Source organism: Triturus cristatus, chromosome 11, assembly GCF_964204655.1.
Source record: "Triturus cristatus chromosome 11, aTriCri1.1, whole genome shotgun sequence".
NCBI lineage: Eukaryota > Metazoa > Chordata > Amphibia > Caudata > Salamandridae > Triturus > Triturus cristatus.
Window position 1 is genome coordinate 712,888,817 of NC_140594.1, and position 25,040 is coordinate 712,913,856.

General features: G+C 46.0%; 1 protein-coding gene across 1 annotated transcript in view; it reads left to right on the plus strand.

Moving 5' to 3' along the window:
• PCCB (propionyl-CoA carboxylase subunit beta) overlaps positions 1-25,040 on the plus strand; it is a 548,767-nt gene that overhangs the window by 105,726 nt on the left and 418,001 nt on the right. The window contains exons 3-5 of the mRNA XM_085634345.1: positions 21,309-21,377; positions 21,633-21,689; positions 23,326-23,439. Coding sequence (XP_085490471.1) covers positions 21,309-21,377; positions 21,633-21,689; positions 23,326-23,439 — 240 coding nt within the window. The remainder of the gene's footprint in view (positions 1-21,308; positions 21,378-21,632; positions 21,690-23,325; positions 23,440-25,040) is intronic.

The following is a 25,040-nucleotide window of genomic DNA, read 5'->3' on the forward strand; positions in this document are numbered from 1 at the left end:
TGATCATTCCATCAAACTCTCTGAACCAACTCCCTGGGAAGTGGAAAGTAGTATTCTGAATAATGTATAGAAAGCGAGGAAGGATCATCATTTAAAAAAGTGCCCCTCTTTCAAGAGGGTTAAGTGGAAGGGTTTGCCAGCACTTGAGATCATGTTTGGCCTTCGTGACCAGAGGGGTAATATTAAGCGCCCACTCCAGCTCCGGGAGCAGAGCCACCCAAATCCCGAGGTACTTAAACGACTGCCTCCAAAGGGGGATGGTCGATTGCCAATCAAAGCATGCTCTTGAAAGATGGAGAGGGATCAGGGTAAATTTGGCCGGGTTGAGCCGCAGACCCGAGAGGTCCTCGAAGGCCTGGAGCGCCTCCAAGCAGCAGGGACAAGAGCTCTCCGCATCAGCCAAGAAGATCAATACATCATCCGCATGTAAGTCAGTCTTGTCCACATGGCAGGAGTCCCAAGACCAGACCCAGATCAGAGGGTCGTTGCGTATGAGGCAGGCCAGGGGCTCAATTGGCAATGCGAACAAGAGGGGTGATGAAGGGCATCCCTGGCGCGTGCCTCTCCGAATTGGAAATGCGTCTGAGCTGGCACCATTGGAAAGAACCCTGGCCCTGGCCCTGGCCCTTGGAGTGGAGTGGAGTGGATGAACCAAGTGCCGGAAATGGGGTCTACAACCCATTGTCGTAAGGACGTCTGCCAAATACCTCCAGTCCACCGTGGCAAAGGCCTTCTCAAAATCTATAAGTAAAAGGGCCAGGTATGGTGTCAAACGGTGACGGTGGGCCAAGGCCTCATCGTTAATCTTATTTCTAATCCATGCAACATTCCATGACATGATATGTAAAAGCTCATTGGGTCGTGTTCATGATCCGGTTTCCAACAAATTACAAGTGGGAATATAATCCTTGTCACAAATTGGTTGGTCTCCCATAGCACATTTCTGAGTTTGTACACTTGAGTCAGCTTCTATCTTCTTACAGGTTTGGATATGATCCGTATTCCTAACTAGTGGGACAGCCACATATTTTCACTGTCCATCAACTTCACTACATCTTCTCAAGGGTGCATACTTATTATACAGGAGAACAGATGGGAATTGGATGTATCTGGGGTTTATATTAAGATTACTATCTCTAGGTCTGTAAAAGAAGCCACGTGGAACAGCAGTTATATAATCATTGGAATAAGGCTCAGTAGGGCTATTTGAAAGAACTTCCACCAAATTCCCTACCAACTCCCTACTACGAAAATTCACCACAACGCAGTCTCCCCGACATAGTTTTCTGGAGCTACCCACCCAGTTCACTCTCCTTACATAATAATATTCTAATGTAACATGTTGATATCAAAATTAGAATTTACAGAAATCCAGTGAATCATCTGATTTTTCAATGTCTCATATGATTCACTCTGGTTTTCTGCTAGTTGTGGGACGTTATTCAAAACAATAACGTATGGAGTCGCCTGGGGAGGGAGATGTAACGGCTTCTCAGTATGGTTATCTATGATACTATTCATTTTGGTTACCATACTAGTTTTTACAGGTCTCAAAGAAGTGGCCATATCTTCGATGAGTCCTTCAATCTCGGGTGGATTGGATAATCTGACTGTCCCTTACCGATGGTACAGAAAGAGTCTCTCTTTGCTTTAATTCACCAACAAGAATAGGAGTACCTAATCATTCATTTAATCTTTCCACTGGATTAGGGACTGAATTATGAGCACTACTGATCTTGTTCGAAGTTTTAGAAGGCAATAATTCAGAAACCAAATCTGTTAAGTATGTCACGTCCTTTTCACTTTACAAAATAGGGGAAACAGATAATCAACTTTGCTTGAGGGGCTGTGGGGCGATCGGCACATTTTTCCACACTATCTGGGACTGCCCTGTGATAACAATATACTGGAAATCAGTAAGGGAAAAGATTACACGAATCAGTGGCAGTCCAGTCCCGCCTGAGCCCAGGCGCTGCCTCCTAAACATATGGGAACCCACAGACCTCAACACCACAAGGCAAACATGGGCAACTTTAGGAATGATGCTGGCAAAAAAGAACATCGCTAGACATTGGGGAGCTGTTGCCGCCACCGTACACCGGGAGTTGTGTAAAGATATGGATGCAGCTATGGTGGCGGAAAAGACTGTATGTACGCAGAGGGTGTCCGAAAAAGTGGATACGACTATGGGAAGGGTGGAACACACACAGGGGAGGGATATGCACTTTACCAATAATACCCCAGGACCCGGAAGTAATGTAATGAAGATTTTAACAATGTTATAGTGTGATGTGCATGCATAATATTCTATGTGTATCTACGACTGTGCAAAGACAACTAAAGAGACACCTTTATCTGTAGACCTAAACACACCCAGTTTAAGGAGGAGTACTTGTATGTATATATATTCTGTTTATATGCCATTTTAATATGCAAAAATACAAAATACTTAAAAAATAAAATAAAAGTATGTCACGTCCTTTTGAACTAATTTAATTTCTGACATCAGGCGTCACACAATGCGATCTAATTTTCCATGTAGTCTCTTAAATAGGGTTTCAAGATCTTGCAGCCTTTGTACATAATTTGTTAGATTACTACCCCCCTTTGTCGCCCCTGCATTTATTTCCTCCTTTTTTTTGTTTTGGTTTAGTTTTTGCCTTCACTGGCTGATTCTTCACAGGTCCATTAACCTTTAGAAAAAGTTGTTTCGCTTTTTTTGCTGGCGGAAATAGCAGGGCAGTATCCTCCGATAATGTTGAAATTTCCAAAGAGGTTGTAAGGATGCATGGGTTGGCCAAATTAGGTGCAATATCCTTGTTAGTTGCATCAGAGACAGGTAGCTCTACCTCAATATCCTTTATCTCTCACATTACTCATCAGTACTGAAGCGTCGGGCCCACCCTTTGATAGACTCTTTTAAGGCGGCATCTAGTGCGGATTTGGTGGCTGCCAATTGTTCCTCAACATGCACAATCTCGCTGTTTATCAGCCCCACAGCATTTTTCAGGTACTTGGTGATAGGCGCGCTCTTCATGGGCAGTTTTCCCACGTGGGGCGGCAATTTCCTTTTTCCCATACTTCAACAATATTCAATATGGGAGAGACAAACAGAGTATGATGTATCCTTACCAGTAAATAGCTGCTCCTGAGAGACTAAGGGGGGTGGCCCAGCCCAGCCTCGGGCTGCAGCGGATTGGTGCAGATGGGCCCGCCCACTCACATACCGCGCTGCGAGAGCCCCAGCTGGCTTTTGTAGGCGCCTCCCGGCGTCAACAGAAGTGACGTCGTTGGCGATACCTGGCAGGCCCGCAAGGGATGCTGGGAGGTGTAGTCCTCCTCCAGGCTCTTCCCAACTCTCTGACTCCTGAACACCTGGCCCCGACAAGGGGCGAATAACACTGCTGGGCAGAAGGGCTTCCCCAGTCATATCCCATCGTAGGTGGAGGGAGACTGGCATGGATGGAATCTATTTTATCCTGTAAGAATGAGGCGAGCGTCTCCCACTATTCCTCAGAGGGCGGTTTCTCATTGGAACCAGCTACAGGCACAGAGAAGGACTCGAATTATTGTCAGTCTTTAGAATTTTTGCCTCAAAATAGACTTTTATTTTGCTAATTTAATTTCTTTATAATAGTTTCCAAGCACTAAATTGTAGTCTGCTTTGGCTGCTGGGCAGTAGTTTATCCTCCATAACCTTTCTTTACGCTTACAGGCTAATTTAGATTTTTTTTAGGGACGGGGTGAACCAAGGGCTGGGCACTTTTGACCGCTGCTGTTTGGTACTACTTTCTGGAGCCAGAGCTTGGCAGGCAGACTCAATTCAGCCCTCAACCAGGCTGCCATCATCGCTAATCATGCCAGTCAACGAGGGTCTAGTAGCATTAAGCTTGGTAATCAGGAGTTTTGGCCATCTGAACCTAAGCATGAGATGGTCAGACCAAAGAAAAGGGAGGGTCAACATCAAGGGGAATCAATGTAACTATTTGGTCTACCGTATGCCCGGCCGAGTGGGTCGGGACAGCTTGGTAGGTATAAGGCCCATGGCTGTGCAGCTCTCAAAAAATGTATGGCTGTTCTTTAGTGGATCACAATCCATGTGTAAATTGAAATCCCTAACAGGACACAATGTCCGTACCTAAGTGTCAGAGGGAATACCGCTTCAGAGTGCGGATATAAATCCTGCAGACGTGCCCGCGGTCTGTATATAAGGCCCCCGGAGAGTGATTGTTTATGAGAGAGGGAAAGGGTAAACCCCAGTATCTCTGCCACCTCCAGATTCACCTGGGGCAACTGGGTCAGGGTATATATCAATCACATGCTTTGGGAGGGAGCGTGCATTAATTAATGCTGCTTTAAATGGAGTGGGCTACTCAGAGTAGAATCGGGGGACAGGTTTATAAACCTTAAAGGTAAAATTGCAGGAGGTGCTTAGGTTTCCAGAAGGACCTAGAGTGTCCAAGCTCAGCGGTGTAGAACTAGGGGTAATATTGAGGGCAGGAAGTTGTGGAGAGCTGTAGGTGTAGCGGTGCTTACCAGTTATGCTCATTTGGGCAAGGTGGCTGGCGATGGACGCCTCTGGGCGCAGACGGGCTTGCCTGTGGCGCACCCGCTGCACGCGTCCGTGCAGCTGCCCAGCTTTAATGCTTGTGTAAATTGAGTTAGCTAGAGTGCGCACTGCTGAAAATGGCCGCTCTAACAGTCCCGAGTGTAAAAATGGCCGCCGTCTACACAAAACTCGTGATGGCCGGTCAAGAGGGACTCTTAACTACTCCCCACCGTCAGCAGAGGCAATCCCCCCCCCCCCCCTCCAAAACCAGGTCGAAATAGCAGGTAATGTAGTTTTTAAAAGGTACTGATTATAAAAACATATTCCTACATAGATCAAGACAATCAACTGTACGTAAAAAATGCTAAGAACTGGTATAGGCGGCGCAGGAACAGATGTAGTCCGTATAGGAGCTGAGAAGTAAATGCAAGGAAGATAGATCCCTGTGGCGTAAGAAGCCCACCGCTAAACTTTGAACAGCGTCCGTGCAGCGGCCCTGCTTAAATGCATGTGCAAATTGGGTAAGCTAGAGCGCGCAAGGTCGAATGGCCGCTCTAGCAGTCCCGAGTGTAAAAATGGTTGCTGTCTACACGAAACTCGTGACGGCCGGTCAAGAGGGACTCTAACTGCTTCCCACCGTCAGCAGAGACAATCCCCCCCCACCCCAACCAGGTCGAAATAGCAGGTAATGTAGTTTTTAAAAGGTACTGATTATAAAAACATATTCAAATGCATGCATAGCTCATGACAATCAAACAGTACGTAAAAAATGCTAAGGTATCAAATTAATCATGACATTAAACCAGACCTGATGCCCAGGTAGAATTTAATGTTGGTATTAAGGTAAAGCAACTTCTAGAAAATTGCCACTCTGACACAAAGCTGGTCCAGTAGCCTCACATGGGCACTAGCCCACAGACAGCTTTCTGCCCTCCTGGGGAGTGGTGTGAACGACTGAGTCTTGGAAACAATAGTAGCCCACTGCAGTTAAAGGGGTCACCATCTCCTTGCAGGAAGCCACTCAGGTTAGCCCATTAGGTGAGCTTTAAAGGTGTAGCTGCCTTTTGATGGGCAAATGGCGAGAACACTCCAGACTGAAACAGTTACTCCAAGGGTCAGTTGTTGGCCCCCTGGAACAGCACCAGGACATGAAAGCTGAAGAAGCTCAAACCTGCAAGTTAGTAGCCACTTCAGGGTAGTCGCTGCAGAGTGCTGCTGGGCGCTCCTTGAGACTGATCTTTGATGGCCAGGAGTTGCACCCGAGTCTGCTGAACCTGGGAGTGCCATCGTAGTCCAGATTGGTGGCCCAAGAGGGACCCCAGCCTTCATTAAAGAATCTTGCAAAGACCACTGTGTATAAAGACCAGTTGTCCAGCTGCAGCTGGCCTACTGTGGTCTCAAAGAGGACTTCAAGGGACCCAGACCTCTCTGGCTGCAGTCACTCCACACGACCCATAGACTAGAAAAGTAGAAGTCTGATACTTCCGGAGGAAGATCTCCATCGAGGCATAAGCAAAGGAGAACCAGATCTACCTCCAGAAGTAAGATCCTATCTGTTCTCCATCGGCGTCTGGATCGGTGTTGAAAATGCCTCTGGCGGCCCAAAAAAGCAGGCCAACATTGCAGGCATCTCCGACGTTGCCACCTCCGTCGACTGTGTTGAAAACTACAGAGCACTGCTTGTCGTTGAATACTACATCGTCTAAGACATTGGTAAGATCAACATCTCTCCATCATCACCGCTCACCTGCGACACAAGACACATCACAATGCCCATCTGTGTCAGACTAGCGCCTCCGTTGACGTCAACCCTGCGACTGTCAACGTCAAGGAGTCGATCTCTGTTGGTGTCGACACAATGCTCAACGTGGAGACATCGGTCTCCATTGCCGACAACACAGATACATTTAACATCGAGACGAAGTTCTCAGTTGACGTCAACCCGGCGGCGTTCAACATTGAGGCCTCGGTCCACATTGACGTCATCCTGACGACAATGTCCAGATGGTGTTCTCCGACGTCGCCCCACACGACGTCGAGGCATTGGTCTCCATCGGAGACACCACGCACAACTTCGAATCACCAGTCTCCGTCGGCAAAATCTCTCCCGATATCAAGAATTTTAATCCCATCAATGTCGTCTCCGCAATCGGCGCAAGACGTGCCTCAGGTACAGCATTGTTTGCCGTTGAGGCACTAATTTCGGTCGGCTTCGATGCACCGATCTCCACCGGCAAAACCCTCAACGTCTACATGTTCAGTGTTGAACAGACGCTCAGCGTCTACAGGACAGTCCAAGGATTCGACGCTGACTCCATCGCTGTCAAGAAGAGTATCTGTGAGAAAGTGGCTCTGTATATACTGTTCCCAGATTGGTACAGGGTGTACAGAGTCCACAGTCCCCAGAGGTTTGGCAGAGGCTAAAGTTAGATATAACCTTACTCTCTAAAGTGGTAGCTTGGTCGAGCAGTAAGGCAGTATCAGAGGATAGTGTAAAGCATTTGTTGCACACAGTCAGCAAATGGTCTCACACACTCAAGAACTGAGCTCTAGGCCAATGGTTTATATATAAAAAATATATGCTTGTTTTATTTTAGAACCAAGCAAAAACCAAAGGAAATGATGGACGGAGTGTTGAACATTGCAAGCACTCACCCCCAGTCAACTGATCTGGGTTTAATCCATCACCGTTCTTTAGCCCACTCTGCCACCCCAGTTCAGACCTGGCCATATGCAAATCAGTCTGACCCTGTGCCTCATGGGAACAGTCCAGCCCGAACTGCCAAGCCATGTCTTCCCTGGACCGGAAACAAGCTTCCTTGGACCGGTTTCTGGCATTTCAGCCGTCTTCAGCTAGGCTTGCTTAAATCCAGTGGCAAAGTGAGCAAGGGACTCACGTCTGAGCATACCCAGCCAACTTATGGCGAACAAAGCAAAAACCAAAGGAAATGATGGACGGAGTGTTGAACATTGCAAGCACTCACCCCCAGTCAACTGATCTGGATTTAATCCATCACCGTTCTTTAGCCCACTCTGCCACCCCAGTTCAGACATGGCCATATGCAAATCAGCCTGACCCTGTGCCTCATGGGAACAGTCCAGCCCGAACTGCCAAGCCATGTCTTCCCTGGACCGGAAACAAGCTTCCTAGGACCGGTTTCTGGCATTTCAGCCGTCTTCAGCCAGGCTTGCTTGAATCCTTTTGGTTTTTATTTTAGAACCAAAAATAGGTATTAAAATATACTTTCTCAGAATGAGATGCTTTATATAAATACTTTTGCAATATGCAATTTGCTTTTGTAGAAAGTTACAAGTGGTTGCAATAGGCAACACAATTTTAAACACAATAATGCATTGAGTTCAATGGAACGTTCAAGTTATTTGAAACAGATTACTTTTGGGATTCCAGGACTGGATCCTAGATTCAGTCCTGGGTCAGTACTTAGAAACAAGTGATAAAAGTCGACTTAGTTACTGTTATGATTCTTAGACAATATTTTGCTCTTTTGAAAGTTGACACTAAGAAAATATTTCATTGAAAACAGTCAATGATTCCCTATGGAAGAAAATTCAAGTTGCAGGTATAGTATGTTCTCTTTACTTTTGTAATCCAGTACTGGGTGCCTAGACTCAGTACTGGGATCTTTATCCAAAACAGGTAAGTAACTACGTTTTCACAATTTATACGATTTTTAAAGAATATTTAAAGTTTGCAGAAATCGACAGAAGAAATTTCACAGAAAAACAGTCAATGGTTTCCTATGGAAGAAAATTGGGTTACTGGTAAGTACGGTTGTGAATATTTTTCAGGGTCAGTGCTGGGCACCAAGATCGAGCACTGGGAGCTCACCTAATAGCAGGTGAGTATTTTCGTTTTCATTACTAAGCTGATTTTTGGTGAATATTTTAAGTTTTGAAAAGTCCACACTTAGAAGAAATTTCAGGAAAAAACAGTCCATGTTAACTCAATTTTCTCCATAGGGTATCTGCTTTCAGGTAAGTACTTGACTGGCAAAGTTAAGGTTCTGGGCACAGACTCGGGGGTCTCCCAGGGTCAGGTAGGTACAGTTGTTACACCCTCAGCGGCACAGGGGCAGACTGGTGCAGAGAGAGTTAGGCTCAATGTTATCCTATGGGAGGCAGGGGGGGCCTTGGTTGGTGGCTGCTGACTAGCAGGCCACGCGGCTGTGGGAGCTGGGCTCCTGGTCACTTGCTCAGGGCAAAAGGGGAAGTAGATAGGTGCAAAGGTTACACTGCCAGGGCCACTCTGGCGGCTGGGTGCAGGGTGCTTTTGAGCCTTCGGGCGCTCAATTGATTTCAATGGGAAAGCTCCGGTTTAGAAAAAGACTGCAAGCTCGGGGACGAAGATTCTTCAGGTGCCACCACCACTTCGAGAGGTAGTTGGGTAGTTGGAGGATAGGTAGGTACCCAGGAGTTGGGCACAGGGGGCCGTGGAGTGCCGGGTGCAGGGGTGCCTTTTGGTGTCGGGAAATCTTACCCTCTGTTGATCTCGGTTGGGGGGGGGGGGTACCTGGTTCTGAGGCTGCAGGCGTCGTCAGGAGCGTCGAGGGAAGTCCTTGGGTGCCGGACTCGGGGTCACAGTCGCCGTGGGGTCGTACTTGTGGTCTTTGTTCACTCCGGCACAGGCCAGGCTTGGCGGGTGCATAGTGTGTAGGGTTTGCGGTTCCGAGCTGATGCCAGGGATTAGATCAGGGGGCCTCTCTAAGATGCCCTCTGGTGCTTGGTACATTAAATCCCACACTGGCATCAGTGTGGGTTTAATGTGCTGAGCAGTTTGATTCCAAACTTCAGTCTTCAGTGTTGCCATTATGGTGCTGTGGAGTTCGTGTTTGACAAGCTCCCAGCACCATGTACTCTTAAATGGCAGCACTGCACTTACAGGGCCCAGGAATGGACCTGGGTACTGTAGGGGCACAGGGCTCATGCTCCTGTGCCCATACCACTTACATAGGGCACCCAGCTAGAGGGGTGGCTGATATATGCCTGGGCAGTGTAGGTTATGGGCATGGCACACAGGGATGTGTGCCATGTCGACTCTGTGTTTTGTCCTGTATCCAGACACTCAGCGTGCAAGGGCAGTGTGTGTGTGTTAGGGTACAGGGCCTCTAAGGGTGGCGCAATGAGTGCTGCAGCCCTTAGAGGCCTTCCCTGGTCACAAGGCCCTGGGTACCTAGGGTACCATTTACCAGGGGCTGACATGTGGCCAGGGTTTGCCAATTTGGGTTGGAGGTTTTGGTTTAGGGAAGGAACGTAGGCCCTGGGCACCTGATTGGCAGGAGCCCAGGACACACTCGGTCAAAGTACATTCAGCAATTCAGCAAAAAGTGGGGGCATACCATGCAAGAAAGATGGCACTTTCTTACAGTATCCACTTCAAAGGCTTCACCGCAGGTGCCTCTGTCGACATCTAGCAGTTCTGGTTCTCTGTCTCCTGATAGGTGGGTGCAGAAGGTGACACCGCAGGTACCGGATCCTACCGCACAGCAAGAGCTCCAGAGATCCGCTTCTGTCAGCTGTCTCCCAGATGGTTACCAGTGCACCACTTTCAGATGTCTTCTACTGTGCAAGTGCAGAAACCTCTGGGCTACTCCAGTCCTCTAGCTCGGTTGGAACAGACTGTACACCTCTCTCCTACAATTTCTCCCAGAGGTCGGGAACGTGCTCGAACAACAAGTCCATCACCACAAAGTAGGACTCTGGCACCTAGGCATCGTACACCGTCAAGGCATAGATTGCCTTTGTTGTCCTCCCCCTCCATGCGTTTGTCAAAAAGAGACTCCTCTCCCACTCTAACGGACAGCCCACCTTCAAGAGTCTCTCCGATGGATGATGTCAATACTTTTCACGAAGTGCTGGCTCGAGAAGTGCATAAGTTGAACAGTGGCGGCTCCTCCATAGGGGCGTGGGGGCGTTGCCCTACTGCTTTCTCGCAGTGCGAGAAGGCAGAAACATAAAATGGTAAAACTACCATTTTATGTTTCTTCTTCTCGCAGTGCGAGAAAGCAGAAGTGCCTGGAGTGCCTGGTTGGGGGCGGGTGGGTGGGCGGTCCTGCTCGAGGGCAGGAAGGGAGTGGCTTTGCCCACTGTTGTGGGTAGTGACTGTTTGGTCAGCCCCAGGGCCGAACAAAGCAGTCATGCGCACTCCCTCTTTTTCTCTATGTAGGATGCTGCATGCAGCCTACATAGAGAAAATGGCTCGGCTGGGGCGCTCTCCGCTGCGCCTTACCAATCACAACGCTGCCATTGCAGCGTTGTGATTGGTTATGGGGAGGGGAGGGATGCTTCCAAGGCAAAATGCAGCCAGGAGCTGCCCTGCTGATCCGGAGGTTGAGGAAGTTACGTTTTTTATTTTAATTACTGTCCCCCACCCCCGCTCGACCTTTCTCCCCACCTTGCTTGCCGGCCGTGGCTGCGTGTAAGGGTGGTGAAAACGTGGCATGTGACAAGCGGTTTATTATTAATGGGGAAGGGCTCTTGAAACCGAGAACTCTGAAGAAGCCCCGGGCCCAGTCTGCTTGTCAAGAGCACAAAATGAATAGCCAGATTTAGTTTGACCACAGGATGAGATTAGGAGATTGTCATGTCTGAACTATTATACTGCTCAAAAGAAAAGAAAACCGTTACACTTCAAATAACTTTGGATGCCAAAATCCACAACAACTTAATAAAATACAAAAACGGGGGCACAGAAATTCACTTTAATGAGAGAGGCTGCGTTAGGAGTTAGGAGACATTGGGAGTGGGAGTGCTCCATGCACAGCGGCTCTAACCTCAAATACCTCTAGTTTTCAAAACAGCGCTAAGAGGGCCAAGGAAAAAACTTTTCAGATACGCAGTTAAAGTGCTGAGATAATTCCGTAAGATCTGCTTCCCTCGGACCCTCCTATCTGGCAGAGGGTCCAATCTCAGTGCGGCTCTGGCAAGCTCAGAGAGCAGGATGTTGGTTCGGCCAAGTGCATATTTCTGTCCTTTTGCACGTGACTAGGGACTCTCACAGCACCGTGGAACCGCTTTTCTCCATATTCCGAACTGGAGGTAGCAGCAGGGCGCAGCATCTAGAAAGGTGTGTAGCTGAATAGAGGTTAGACAGTGACTGAAGCAGGTAAGAATATCCCACCTGAAAGTGCAGATGAAAACGAAGGCCTGAACATTTTTATGTTTTACTTCCGCATGCTGCCACGTCCTGCTATATAAAACAAAAGCGGCAGTCTGCCATGGCATTCTTCATAGTGTAATGTGAGAGCCTTCAAGTAGCACACCACAGGAGGGGGATCCCAATGGCGCATTACATGAAGCTATGAGGGGATTTATCTGCAGTATGGCGGGCAGAATAAAACTCCAGGAATTATATTTGCCGCCTGTGTCCGAATGGGCCAGCAGTGTATGATAGTGTAGCTGTGTACTCCTCCTAAAATAAGTGGTCTGGCCTCAAGGTGCAACTATAGCTTTTGGTGCGACATTACAACACTGTGTTCCTCAAAGTAGATCACTGTGACAATCTGTGACTGAATGTAGATCAACCTAATCTGAATGTGCAAGGCAAGCTTTACAGGTAGGAAACACTGGGTGCTTGTTTGTGTAGGTTTGAGCTTGACTAGGGGTTTGGAGGGCGTTTTCGAAATTGGGGATTATGGTGAAGGCATGTTTTGGCTGTAAAATGCACCATTTGAACTCCTTATGTTTAATTTCCTATTACGTTTTCTAGAAATGCATGCTGTGAAATGTACCTTTCCCCACTCTGCACACCACACCCTCTTTCAGTTCCTGCTCGTTCGCATGTTCTACTTGGGTTGTGCCCTCTCCTCAAACATTATCCTCGGTTATTTTTGAGACTCTGCACCAGGGGTAAGCTGCCAGACCTTAGCTACCTTTGATACCTGGGCATCTTCAACCGGCCATGGGCTTTTTCTTCACGCTGGCGTCACTCAGGACTGCCCCTGTGAGAATCTTGAAGTACAAGCCTCCAGAACAGGATCCACTGTTCATGAGGTCGGATCCTCCTCTGGATTCCGTAATCATTGCAGCGGCAAAGAAGACTCATGCAGTGGCGTCCTCTTCTATGGTTCCTCCCGATAAAGAAAACAGAGCCCAGGATTCTTGGGTCAGGAAAGTCTGTGGCACCTCAGCTTCCTTCTTGAAAGTGTCCAATACTTCAGCCCGTTTAGGATGCTATCATAGGTCCCTATGGGATTCTTTCGAGAGATTCAAAGACAAGTTGACCAAAGTGGATCGACAAAACTTCGAAGAAGTTCTCCAAGAAGAGGATCTTGTGGCAGCAGATGGTGCAACCCTGCTGCACATGCTTACGCACATGGAGTATATGCTAGACAATTAGCCTGGCTTACTGCCCTAAAGCCGGAAGCTCAACAACGTATTGTAAACCTTCCTTTTACTGGAAGTTCTCTCTTTAAACCCCACACAGATGATTAAACTGTGAGGATGGAGGCGGAACTTGAGACAGTGAATGTGGTAGGCCTTGAAAAAAGGAAGGAGCTTTGTTGTAGGTACAGGCCGTACGATCGCAGGCCATTTCATCGGATGGTTCAAACCCCTCCGTGGTCTCAAAGGCAGCAACAGTACCAGTCGAGAGGATACTACCAAGGGCACCGCTCTTCCCGTGGTAGGGGAACCCCACACAAAACCTCATCCTCGACAGAAGCCCCAACAAAGCCATGAGCAGTCGCTTCCCCTGTCACCTTTTAGCACCACTCCAGTTTGGCGGGGGGGGGGGGGGGTGTATCACCAATCACCTGAGTGGTGCAACCTATAATCCTAGTTTTCTTCCAGGGGTATCCTCATTAACGTCATAAGCAACCCACCCACCTTCCCAGACAAATGATCAATCAATAAAGCATCTCTTTGTGCCCTGATATTTGGATCTCCGCAAAGAACAGCTGACCTAACATTCACCCCTGAGGTATGATGTGAAGCTAGGGGTCATGGCTGCTTTAAAGGCACGGTACCAGTTTCTTTCATTTTCTGTGCTGTTATGTGTTTTTTCCAATGCAGCCTATGGGTTAGCAATGCCTACTCTATTACATTGCAGCTTCTGCAGTTCAATAGAGTATGAGTGTCTTTGTTCTCCTGTTTTTTTTCTTTCTATAGGTGTATATAAAAGAATATACAGTATATTTCTATTGATGCAAAAGGCAATTTGTTGAAGCATTGTTTTACCGTTGTTTTCATTGAGGCTGCATTGTCTTACTTGTGGGAAATTTATATATATATAATTTTAATGTACATTTCGGGATCCCCTCGAATGCGCAAGAATGTTCATTGCTTAGTACTTTGAGGTTACCCCTGGGAGAAAATTAGGATTACAGGTAAGTAACTTATCTATCTTCCCCATTGGCCCCCCAGACCTTCTCCCTGTCGGATTTTGTCACCAAACTGGAGTAGCCAAACTAACTTTGGCAAACTTTTTAAATGTTTATAAACATTTAAATGACCAATGCTTGTTTGCCATTGAATTAAAAAGTGATAAAACCTTTAAAAATCTGTATCTTCGGAACCCTACGATTGATTTTGTTCAACAAGGACTTTAAAAATTCATAAAAATATAATCTATCGTTATAAATTGTTGCTGTGTTTATCATGCTGCATGGCTTTCTTATTTCATTGTTTTGTACTGTTAAATAATTTTCACTAATTCCTTTGCTCAGGCCTAGCTGCTCAAAGCCATAGCTACCTAAGGTTGAGCTTAATGCTGTTCAAACGAGCCTGACTGGACCCAAGACCATTTTTGTGATTGTGTTCAACATTAAGGCTGGACGGCCATAGCATATAATACACCCAAATCCTCATACTTCGTGAAATGTGGGAATCATTGACAAATACAAAAATATGCATACGATTAATTAATTCTTTGCTTGGAATTTCATTTTCTGCGCGCAGCCATGTCCTTGTGGATATATCTTTCCTCATTCTCCTGTCTACAATTTATCATGATACGTATTTCATTGTTCCTTATTCCCTATCTTGTAAAGTATTTTAGAATAATGTAAAGGATCATAAGCCTTTACTCTCATCTCCATTGTCACACTTGATACTATTCAGAGTAATTTGATACAGTTCGTATTTAATTTTGTCCCGGACACCTGCACCATCTTGCATTTAAAAATGTATGCAATTTTTTATTTTTAAAATTGTTTTCTTTTTTTCAATTTAATTAAGGGACCCTTATAATAATTTTATATATAATTATTTTTTTTCCAAATATATACCTTTTTATTTAATGAATTATTGTATCTAGAATTACTGTTACAGGTGTATGCAATATTTTATTTTTTTCAATATTATTACCCTCCTTAACATGGCAAATTATGAGATGCTTTACAATAAAATGGTACAATTCGAGCAATGGTCTGACAATCTGAGGTTTGCAAGCAAGTGGTACCTCTCCATCATTGGCATGTTGTACTATTACCTAGGATACAAGTGTTGACAATGAAAGGGTATGTGCGACCTGGCTGCCTAATTAAAGTATTCCAAATGCCCTTGGTGGAATGACTATTGAATTTAGTGATTCTTAGCAGACATTTCATTATTGTATACTCTCCAGTTCCCAAATCTAGATTTGCCATTTAAGGAAGTGACTTCCTTCAATGGAACACCTTTCCCCTTTGCTGATGTAACTTTGCTTAGAAGGAGGAGAGAAATTGACCTAGGTCAAGCTTTCAATAAATCGCGCTGTTTTTACTTATTTGGTCTTTACGTTATATCACCAACCAATGTTGAAAAGTGTCAAATTCCACTGTTAAAGAACATACTGGAGTGCAGCATTTCTTACCTCAATATTCCATCAAATAATTCCTTATTGCAAGAGTTAATAAAACAACATGCACCGACTTACAAAACTACATCACAAAGTACTTTAATTAAAAGAAATCTTTAGTACAAGTTATAAATTAAACCTCCTATTTAAGAGCTTCATACAAATTCAGTATTATGCCAATTTAGAGATTACTCTCACAGTGGTGGTCCACAAAACAATTCCTAAATTTCTACTGCCAAACCTCAGTCCAGAATGTAACAAATATCATTAAACGCAGTGAGCCTGTAAGGATTTCTAGTGTAAACCTAAAGAAGAATTGCATTTGACACATTTCAGCGTGAACATGTGGTTTTGCAGCCCGTGAATAAAAACAGTCCTACAGTAACCATATATACTGTGGCTACTTTTGGCAAGAAAACCACACTTTGAGCTAATGGAGTAACTATCACAAACACTCCTTTTTTTTTTTAGGCATTACGCTTGTAGTGCATTGACATATAACTAAAAACAGAGATTTATAAAACACCTGTAGTACATTCCCATGATCACTGAGACACAGTTCCAGGCAGACGTTCACAAACCACACCGGTAGTATATGTTGAGTGGGCACCAACATACAGATCCAAACAGACCTCAACAACCATAACATGCCTGAGAAATTAGAGTGTAATAAAAATAGACCAGGGTCCGGGATTACTGGATGTTAATGAATAAGGGAAGAGTGCATGGTGTGTAGTCTTAAGAAAGGAGTGTTAAAGGGGCATTACATAACTCTTTAAATATTGAAGTGGGCAACCTCAACAAGAAAGACATGACTTATTGTTGACATAAAGTAATCAATTCTGGGATGTGATTTGAAAAGCAAGAGGTTGCAATAATTTGAAAACGTTGCAGCCATCAGAGCACGTAACTGCTGAGAATGTTGGGTGTTTGGACACTTTTCTTGAGTGATGCACAGTTCTTATGAAGAAATGGGTGCTTAAGAAATCTTTTTTTTCTTACAGCAGAGTTCTGCAGCAAGAGTTATTTTTTTCCACAACAGGAGAACCCCAATTATAACAAAAGGGGTATTAGAATTGAAAAATATGCATCTGAAAGAAACACGTTAGATTCCTCACCTTAGAATATCCCCAGGCGTCAGGCTGGATCCGGAAAGTTTTTTCGTCAGCAATACCCTCTACATTTCCTCCTGTGGACCGGAATGTGGCCCGGCGCCACCGCCCTGCACCAGGCGACCCCAGTTTTCTGTCCATGCACCCCACGCCCGAGAGCCTGGTTATCCAGGCCTCTACCTCCCAGACCTCCTTCCCGTCCGCTCCCCCGGATCGGGAATCCAAAAGGCTGGAACAGTTTGGGAAGAAACTGTTCTCCTCCCTCAGTTTGGGGTTGCGGTCTATCAACACCGCGTGCCTTTTGGACCGTTACTCCCACTCCCTGTGGGATATGGTGGAGGACGTGCTTCCCCAGTGTCTGGAGGAGGCCCGGACTCGGCTCGCCCAGGCTCTTGCCGAGGGGCGGGATGCAGCACGGCATGCAATCCGATGTGGACTGTGCCCCAGTGAGGGCAGGGCAATGTCGACTACGGTGGCGCTTCGTCGCCACGCCTGGCTGCGGTCCACGTGTTTTTCCAGGGATGTCCAGAGCACCCTCATGGACATGCCCTTCGATGGCAGTCGCCTTTTTGGCGACAAAGCGGATAGTGCGCTGGAGCGCTTTAAGGACTCCAGGTCTACAGCCAAGTCCTTGGGCCTCTCGGCCCGCGCCCGCAAACTTCTGCTTTTTGACCCTTTCGTGGCCAAGGAAGGGGCGCCCCCTCACGTCCGCCTAGCCACAGGCCGCAGAACCAACCTCCACGTGGTCGTGGACGTGGATTCCGCCGTAGCGGTACAGGGGGACAACGTGCCGGTCCGTCCACATCTACCCCAGCAGCATCCGCCTCAAAGCCCTCCTAGTTTGAGCTTTCAGGCCCATTCCACGCCAGTGGGAGGCAGAGTTCGCCATCACCTGCTCCACTGGTGTACCATCACATCAGACAGGTGGGTACTACAGATCGTCCGAAGGGGCTACTTCCCTCCCCTTCGAGGCGACCCCTCTAGCCATACCACCCGCAGTGCCACCAAATTTACGGGGATCACTTGCAACTTCTGCTGGAGGAAGTTACGGCCCTCTTGGCCAAGGGGGCCATCGAGCGTGTTCCTGGTCCAGAAGTAGGTCGTGGTTGTTGTTCCCACTACTTTCTGGTTCCCAAGAAGGGCAAAAGGGGCCTACGCCCTATCTTGGACCTCAGGAGCGTCAACGCCTTCCTCCGCAAGGAGAAGTACAAGATATTCACCTTAGCTCAGGTTCTGGCTGTCCTAGACCCTGGAGACTGGATGGTAGCGTTGGACTTGCAGGACGCTTATTTCCACATCCCGTCCTGCCAGCGTTACCTGCGGTTCACGGTGGGCCAAGAACATTTTCAGTTTACCGTGCTCCCCTTCGGCCTTACCAGTGCCCCTCGGGTGTTCACGAAAGTGATGGTGATGGTCGCAGCTCATCTGCGCAGATTGGGGGTTCCAGTCTTCCCCTATCTCGACGACTGGTTGTTGAAGGCGGGCTCGCCCCAGGCAGCCGTCTCTCACCTCCAGACTACGGCCGACCTCCTGCATTCGCTGGGGTTCACCATCAATGTGCCGAAGTCGCATCTGAGTCCCTCCCAGAAGCTCCTCTTCATCGGAGCGGTTCTGGACTCGGCGCAGTTCTGGATTTATCCTCTGGAACAGCGGGTCTGGGATATTCAGCTCTGATTCCCATCTTTCGGCCTCTATCCCGGGTTTCGGTCAGGTTGGTGCTGCGGCTTCTGGGTCTGATGGCCTCCTGCATCCTGTTGGTGCATCACGCCAGATGGCGAATGCGGGCTCTGCAGTGGGACCTGAAGTTTCAGTGGGCCCAGCATCGGGGCAACCTGTCCGACCACGTCCTGATCTCGGAGGGCACTGCGAGACAGTTGCAGTGGTGGCTCACAGACCGCAATTGGGTCAGTGGCAGATCCCTCTCCCTACCCCAACCGGAGCACGTAGTGGTGACGGATGCGTCCCTCCTGGGATGGGGGGACCACATGGGAGAGGCGGAGATCAGAGGCCTCTGGTCTCCGGCGGAATCTCGGCTCCATATCAACCTTCTGGAGCTGAGGGCGATCCGACTTGCACTGAAGGCATTCCTTCCCTCTGTCCGGGGAAGTGTAGTGCAGGTGTCCTCGGACAACACCACCGCCATGTGGTATTGCAACAAACAGGGTGGGGTGGGGTCGTGGACCCTTTGTCAGGAGGCTCTGTGCCTCTGGAACATCAGGGCATCACCCTGGTGGTTCAACATCTGGCGGGCTCTCTGAACGCCAGAGCAGACGAACTCAGCCGCTGGTGCATGATGGATGTCGAATGGCGTCTAAACTCGGACGTGGTGCAAGGCCTCTTTCGGCAGTGGGGAGAGCCTTGATTAGATCTATTCGCCACTGAAGAGAATACACAATATCAGCAGTTCTGCGCGTTGGACTTTCCAAGGTGGCACTCGCTCGGGGACGCCTTTTGTCGTGAGTGGAGTTGCAGTCTGTTGTACGCCTTTCCGCCTATACCACTTCTATCCAGAGTGCTGAAGATCAGACGCGACCGAGCCCAAGTCATCTTGGTGGCTCCGGATTGGGCACAAAGATACTGGTATCCCGAGCTACTCAGTCTATCTGTCGATCCCCCGATACGCCTGCCTCTTCAGGAGGATCTTCTGTCGCAGCAGCAGGGGATGGTCCTCCACCCGAACCTGTCCAGCCTTCACCTCCATGCGTGGAGATTGAGCGGCGTCAGTTGATGCCATTTGACTTGCCTCCTGAAGTCTGTGATGTTATTCTGGCAGCCAGATGTCCCTCCATAAAATCGGTTTACGCCTGCAGGTGGAACAAATTTGTGGCAAGGTGCACAGCAAAGGCTGTGGATCCCTTTTCCGCCCCTCTTTCTGAGGTTCTCCTCTTTCTTCTTTCCATGGCCCAGCAGGGCTCTGCTCTGGGCACCCTTAAAGGTTATCTTTCAGCTATTTCTGCTTTCTTACGGCTTCCTGATCAGCCTTCTCTTTTCAAATCCCCTGTTGTTTCTCGCTTCTTTAAGGGCATTACTCACATGTTTACTCCTGTCCCTTTCGTAATGCCTCAGTGGGATTTGAATCTGGTATTGACGTTTCTAATGTGCGCTCCCTTTGAGCCACTTCATAATTGTCCCCTTCGTCTGTTGACGCTTAAGACTGCTTTCCTGGTTGCCATCACCTCTGCTAGAAGGGTGAGTGAGCTCCAGGCTCTCTCTTCGAAACCTCCTTTCCTTTCTGTCCATCCGGACAAAGTTGTTCTCAGGACTCGGCCTTCCTTTCTTCCTAAGGTGGTAACTGCCTTTCACATCGGACAGTCTGTTACGCTGCCCACCTTCTTTCCGCCTCTGCATCCCTCGAAAGAGGAAGAGAGGCTCAACCGTCTGGACCCAAAACGGGCGCTGTCCTTCTATCTGGACCTCACCAAACAGTTCTGGGTGGACAACCAACTTTTTGTTGACTATGTGGGCGCCAAGAAGGGGCGAGCAGTGCACAAGCGAACCATCTCTCGGTGAGTCGTTTTGTGTATCAAGGCCTGTTATTCCTTAGCTAAAAAGGAACCTCCTGTTGGGCTGAGGGCCCATTCCACTCGGGCCACAGTGGCGACCACTGCCCTGGGCCGGGGAGTCCCCTTGCCGGACATTTGTCAGGCAGCAACGTGGGCCTCGCTGCACACGTTTGCCAAACACTATTGCCTGGACAGCCAAGTCTGGAGAGACGGCTTCTTTGGCCGTTCCGTTCTGCAGGACTTTCTGGTGTGATCTTGGTTCGCAGACCCACCACCGGGGTTGGTATTGCTGGGGTATCGATTCTAAGGTGAGGAATCTAACTAACATGTTTCTTTCAGATGAACAAGTTACTTACCTTCGGTAACGATATATCTGTAAGAAACATTAGTTAGTTAGATTCCTCACCGACCCACCCATCCTCCCCGTTCTGCTAACCGATATCTAGTGTTGCGGTCCTCCCTTTCAGGGCCCTAGAATTTTTGGGCACCAGTGTCGGTCTCTTGCATGGCTCTGCGTTCCTGGCGCGGAAAGCTATGTACAAGAACTGACGTCAGCACGCGAGGGCGGCGTCTAAGTACTCCGTCATCCTGGCGATCACGACGCCGACGACGGACGCCGAGCCGCAGACGACGCCTAGCGACGCACAAGGGTATTGCTGACGAAAAAACTTTCCGGATCCAGCCTGACGCCTGGGGATATTCTAAGGTGAGGAATCTAACTAACTAATGTTTCTTACAGATATATCGTTACCGAAGGTAAGTAACTTGTTTATCTCAACCCATCTCTTCGTAGTAATTGCTATGGGTGACCATGAGTGCAACACTGATATTAACACTTTCTTCTACTCCCAGTTTTTACCGAAGTTGCATGTCCTGTCATTCAGTGTAAAAAGCATTTGGTTGGACTGCTTCATAGTTGTCCTGTACCTGGTCGGAGGGAGGGACTCATGGTTGGTGATGTAAACCACCCAAAATATGGATTAGCACAATAAGTGTCATACTCGCAAGATCGCTTTTTTGTTTTCTTTCGCTAAATAAAAAAACAGTTCTCTTAAAGGACACCATTCACCCACCACACTAATGGTTGGGCATGAACCTAATTGTTTTTCTACAGCTGAATGTTCGAACAAGGCTACAGATAGAAATGGTTAGCAGCATCTATATTTGTCTGTTTCTTTTGCTGGTTATTCTGAGCACCGTACTCCTGTTTGGTTTACTTATTGAGCAAAACATTTTTATCATCAACGCAATTGATATGCGTTTTGTGTTCTATATGTTGGACATTTCCGCCTCTAATCACATCCCCTCTCTTTTTTTTATTTTTTTTTACCGCCACCTTTTTCTTGCAGTATCCTGGGGACAGTGTCATCACTGGTCAAGGTCGGATTAATGGAAGATTGGTGTATGTTTTTAGCCAGGTATGTGAGCCTATTTTATTCCTATACAGTTAAATATATGTTGTGTAGTATTTTGGCTGCATCCCACCTGAGGGAACATTCTGTATGTTCTAGAGACGACCTGGAACTGCCATGTTTTATTTTGTAATGGATAGCACACTAATTAGATAAAGTTGACAGATCTCATCACAAGTGAGTATATTTCTTATGGACATCACATGCAAGTTAACAGGTAGTTGCTTTATTGTGATCTGGCTTTCTGTTTATTTTGAACAGGATTTTACAGTGTTTGGAGGCAGTTTGTCTGGCGCCCATGCACAAAAGATATGCAAGGTAAATAAACAACTATACATCTTATGTTCTTGTGTTTTTTCCGAATATTGCGTGTCCATGTTGCTTTGTTCTTGTAAAGGTTAGATTAGTTTTTTGCTTGGACTCAAATATTTTGTGTCCTTTGCCCCCAGAAGCACGACAACAATCTTGGAATTTGTAGCGAAGGGGATGGGAGTTATGCCTTAATTGGTTTTCATCTACTACCTCTGAAGAAGAGCTGCAGTTCGTGGGTCAGAATGTTTAGAACCACTGTGTTGTAACATCTCCCGCTGGACTGTTTTGTCTCATATTGTAACTGAAGAAAATCTTCAAACCCTCTGACTTTATTCGTACACTACTAAAATGCATTTCTAGAAGTTGTTTACTGAAGTCCTTTAATGGTTACTGGGACAAAAAGGTATATTCCACACTTTTGTTACAATAGAATGGAAATTTGTTTTAAAGTGCCCTTCTGAAATAAACCATTTTGTAAAATGTCAAACAGGAAGCCCTTTTTGTTAGAAGTACAGCACAGTAGTGTTCCTCATGTTTATTGGCTACTATACACTTCCATGATCTGAAGGGCCAGTGCTTTACTACCTTGTTCTAAAAACTTGTCCTGAAGCCTTGTGTATGTCCAGATTTGCAACACTCTGTGTGCTCTTTTATTTAGATATACAATCTCATAAGTAAGGTACCATTACCAATGGACTCATGCCTCAACTGCTTAATTCATTCATTTGATACTGACTGATATCTGTTAGGTTGGCAATCCTTATTGTATATATGCCCCATGTAAGTCATTATTGAAGGCAGGGTTGATGACGTTTAAAAAAAAAAAAAAAAACTGTTGCCATGTTTAAGTTTTTATTAAAGTCCTTTTCATTTTAATTTCTCCCATTCATGTGACAAACCACAAACAAATGAATTGCAACTATATAGACGTAGTTCCCATTTACTCATTGCCTAAATAATCTTAACACGTTAACCATTATTTGGTGGAAGAATACTGCCTCATCCCTTTCCAATGTGACCCATAACCATGGATCTTCACCATTGATTTTTAATGAGCATTTTAGTTATATGAAATTCTATTGTTTTACTTTGGTTCAGTGCCTTTTTAGCTACTACGGCAAATGTTTTATTGTTGTGAACCAGTCTTCAATAATGTGTAGTTTAAGAGCATTGCAGCATAATTACAGCTGCAGAGGGTGCCTCGAATATATAGATATTGATTGAGGTCAAGAGTAAGGTTAGTGGCAGATTTGTTGGGGTGGTTTAGGGTTAAAGAAATTATGAATTAAATTCTTTAACCAGCTATTTTAACCAAAATTGAAATAAGTCTGGGTTGAGGTGCTTTAAGACTATTCACCGCGGTTGTTTGTACTGAAGTCGCTGATTTTACTGGGTCAGAACTGTGCGGACGCTTTGTATTTGAACATACCTTCTGAAGTACCTTGCTCAAAACTTTCAAGGGCAGTGTAGAAGCTTGAGCAGCAATGCAAAAGTATGTATTGGCTAGTGTAGCAGGCATTTGAAATGCTGTGGGAGGCTTTATCTCCAGCCCATATCCAAGATGCAGGTTACGGATTATTTACAATAGCAATAAATCAAAGTTGAGCATTTTCAGTGGACACTGATTGTGTGTTAATTTCAGGTCATGGACCAGGCTGTCCTGGTTGGGGCGCCTGTGATTGGACTAAATGATTCTGGGGGAGCCCGTATCCAGGAGGGTGTGGAATCTTTAGCTGGCTACGCTGACATCTTTTTGGTAAGTAGAGGTAATTGAATTTAGGAGCACCATGTTCTTTTGAAGAATGCAAGCCAAATGCTTCAAGTGTAGAAGACTTATGTTTGGAAGAACATGCCTCTTACAATGCCCATTTATTTATACTGGTCGATGGGTCTGAGAAAAAAAGTGTATATGATTGTAACTGCGTTGAGGAACTCCCATTTCATAAAGTACATTTTAAACCTGGAGAGGTACCTCCTACATGTAGTAAATTATTTGTTACGCCCATATTCCTAAGGTGTTGATTTCAGATTTTGTTTCTGATATATTCTGTATCTCCTCACTATCTTATACCCCCTGGGATTGATTTGCTTTTTATTAAGACTTGCGCAAGGCTTCATGCTCCTCAAAGAAAAATAATTTTTAAAGTTGGTTGTCGAATGAATTAATCATTTCATAGTTTCATATGGAATGTGCTCAGAAAAAAGGTTTGTGCTACAGTTCTCTGAAAAAACATTTATATAACGTCCAACTGCTGTGTTGCCAATTCAGATAATGAGTGAGTGATATCCTCGATAATATCAATGCCCTTGCTTCAAGCATGTCTGCCTGCCATTTTGGCCACATACCATTTGGGTCATATTATTTTTTTTAAAGATATATATATATATATATACAGTATTAGCATTGTTCCTATTATGCTAGGAAAACCTCCTTAAGAATTGTTTGCCTCAGTCTAAGCTAATGTGTCCTAAAATATTGCTATGCCTGTGACATTCCTAGAGCTTACGGCTTCAGAACTATTGGGGAATTCAATTTATGAGGGACATGTCATGTTCAGACTGCTCAACATGAAGTTTAGTGATCCATTTGGATTTACACATCTGAATGATTGAATGATTGATTGTCTGCTATTTGTTTGTAGCCTTTATCTTTGATATATTATTTTCAAGGCGATATGAAGTTAAGAAAAGTAAATCTATGCTTACCCATACACCCATGCCTTGATGATATAGTGGTAATTGACATTTTGGAGTCAGTATTTTTTGTAGGTCTGAATTATAAACGCAGTATTTTATTACACCTAAGGGTGTATGTACCACTAGCAAATAAGTATAGTTAACTTACTTGGCTGTTACATACTCGTCTTTAACAAATTATTGTGTTACAATCTTAATTGTTTAGATTGCATTTGGTGAGAGCTGAGGCAGCTTATGTGACTTTTTCAAAAACGTATTCATTGGAGAATTTTTTGTAAGCATTGCACTTAAAGCTAAACTATGCTGATGAAAGATGTACAGCTTCAAGTTCATAGACCATTATTACACCCAGCTTGTACTTTTGGGCTGAATCATCAATCAGAGCACTGATTTGAATATGGAAAGTTGTATTGCAACTGTTACATACAATATGAATCTACCAGCTCTGGCTAAACCTTGCCACAGCATGACCAACACATATTTTGACAAGATGACTCTTTAAATCTATACTCGTCTGTGCCACTCTTTATACTGTCTGTTGAATCACAAGCTTACAGATCCAGGCAGCCTAGCGATTGAACCTTGTTCTTCATCGTTAACTGTTTTAGAGTCCCTCTTGTTTCACTTACTTGTAAAAGGGGTCCTTTATACTTGCTCCCT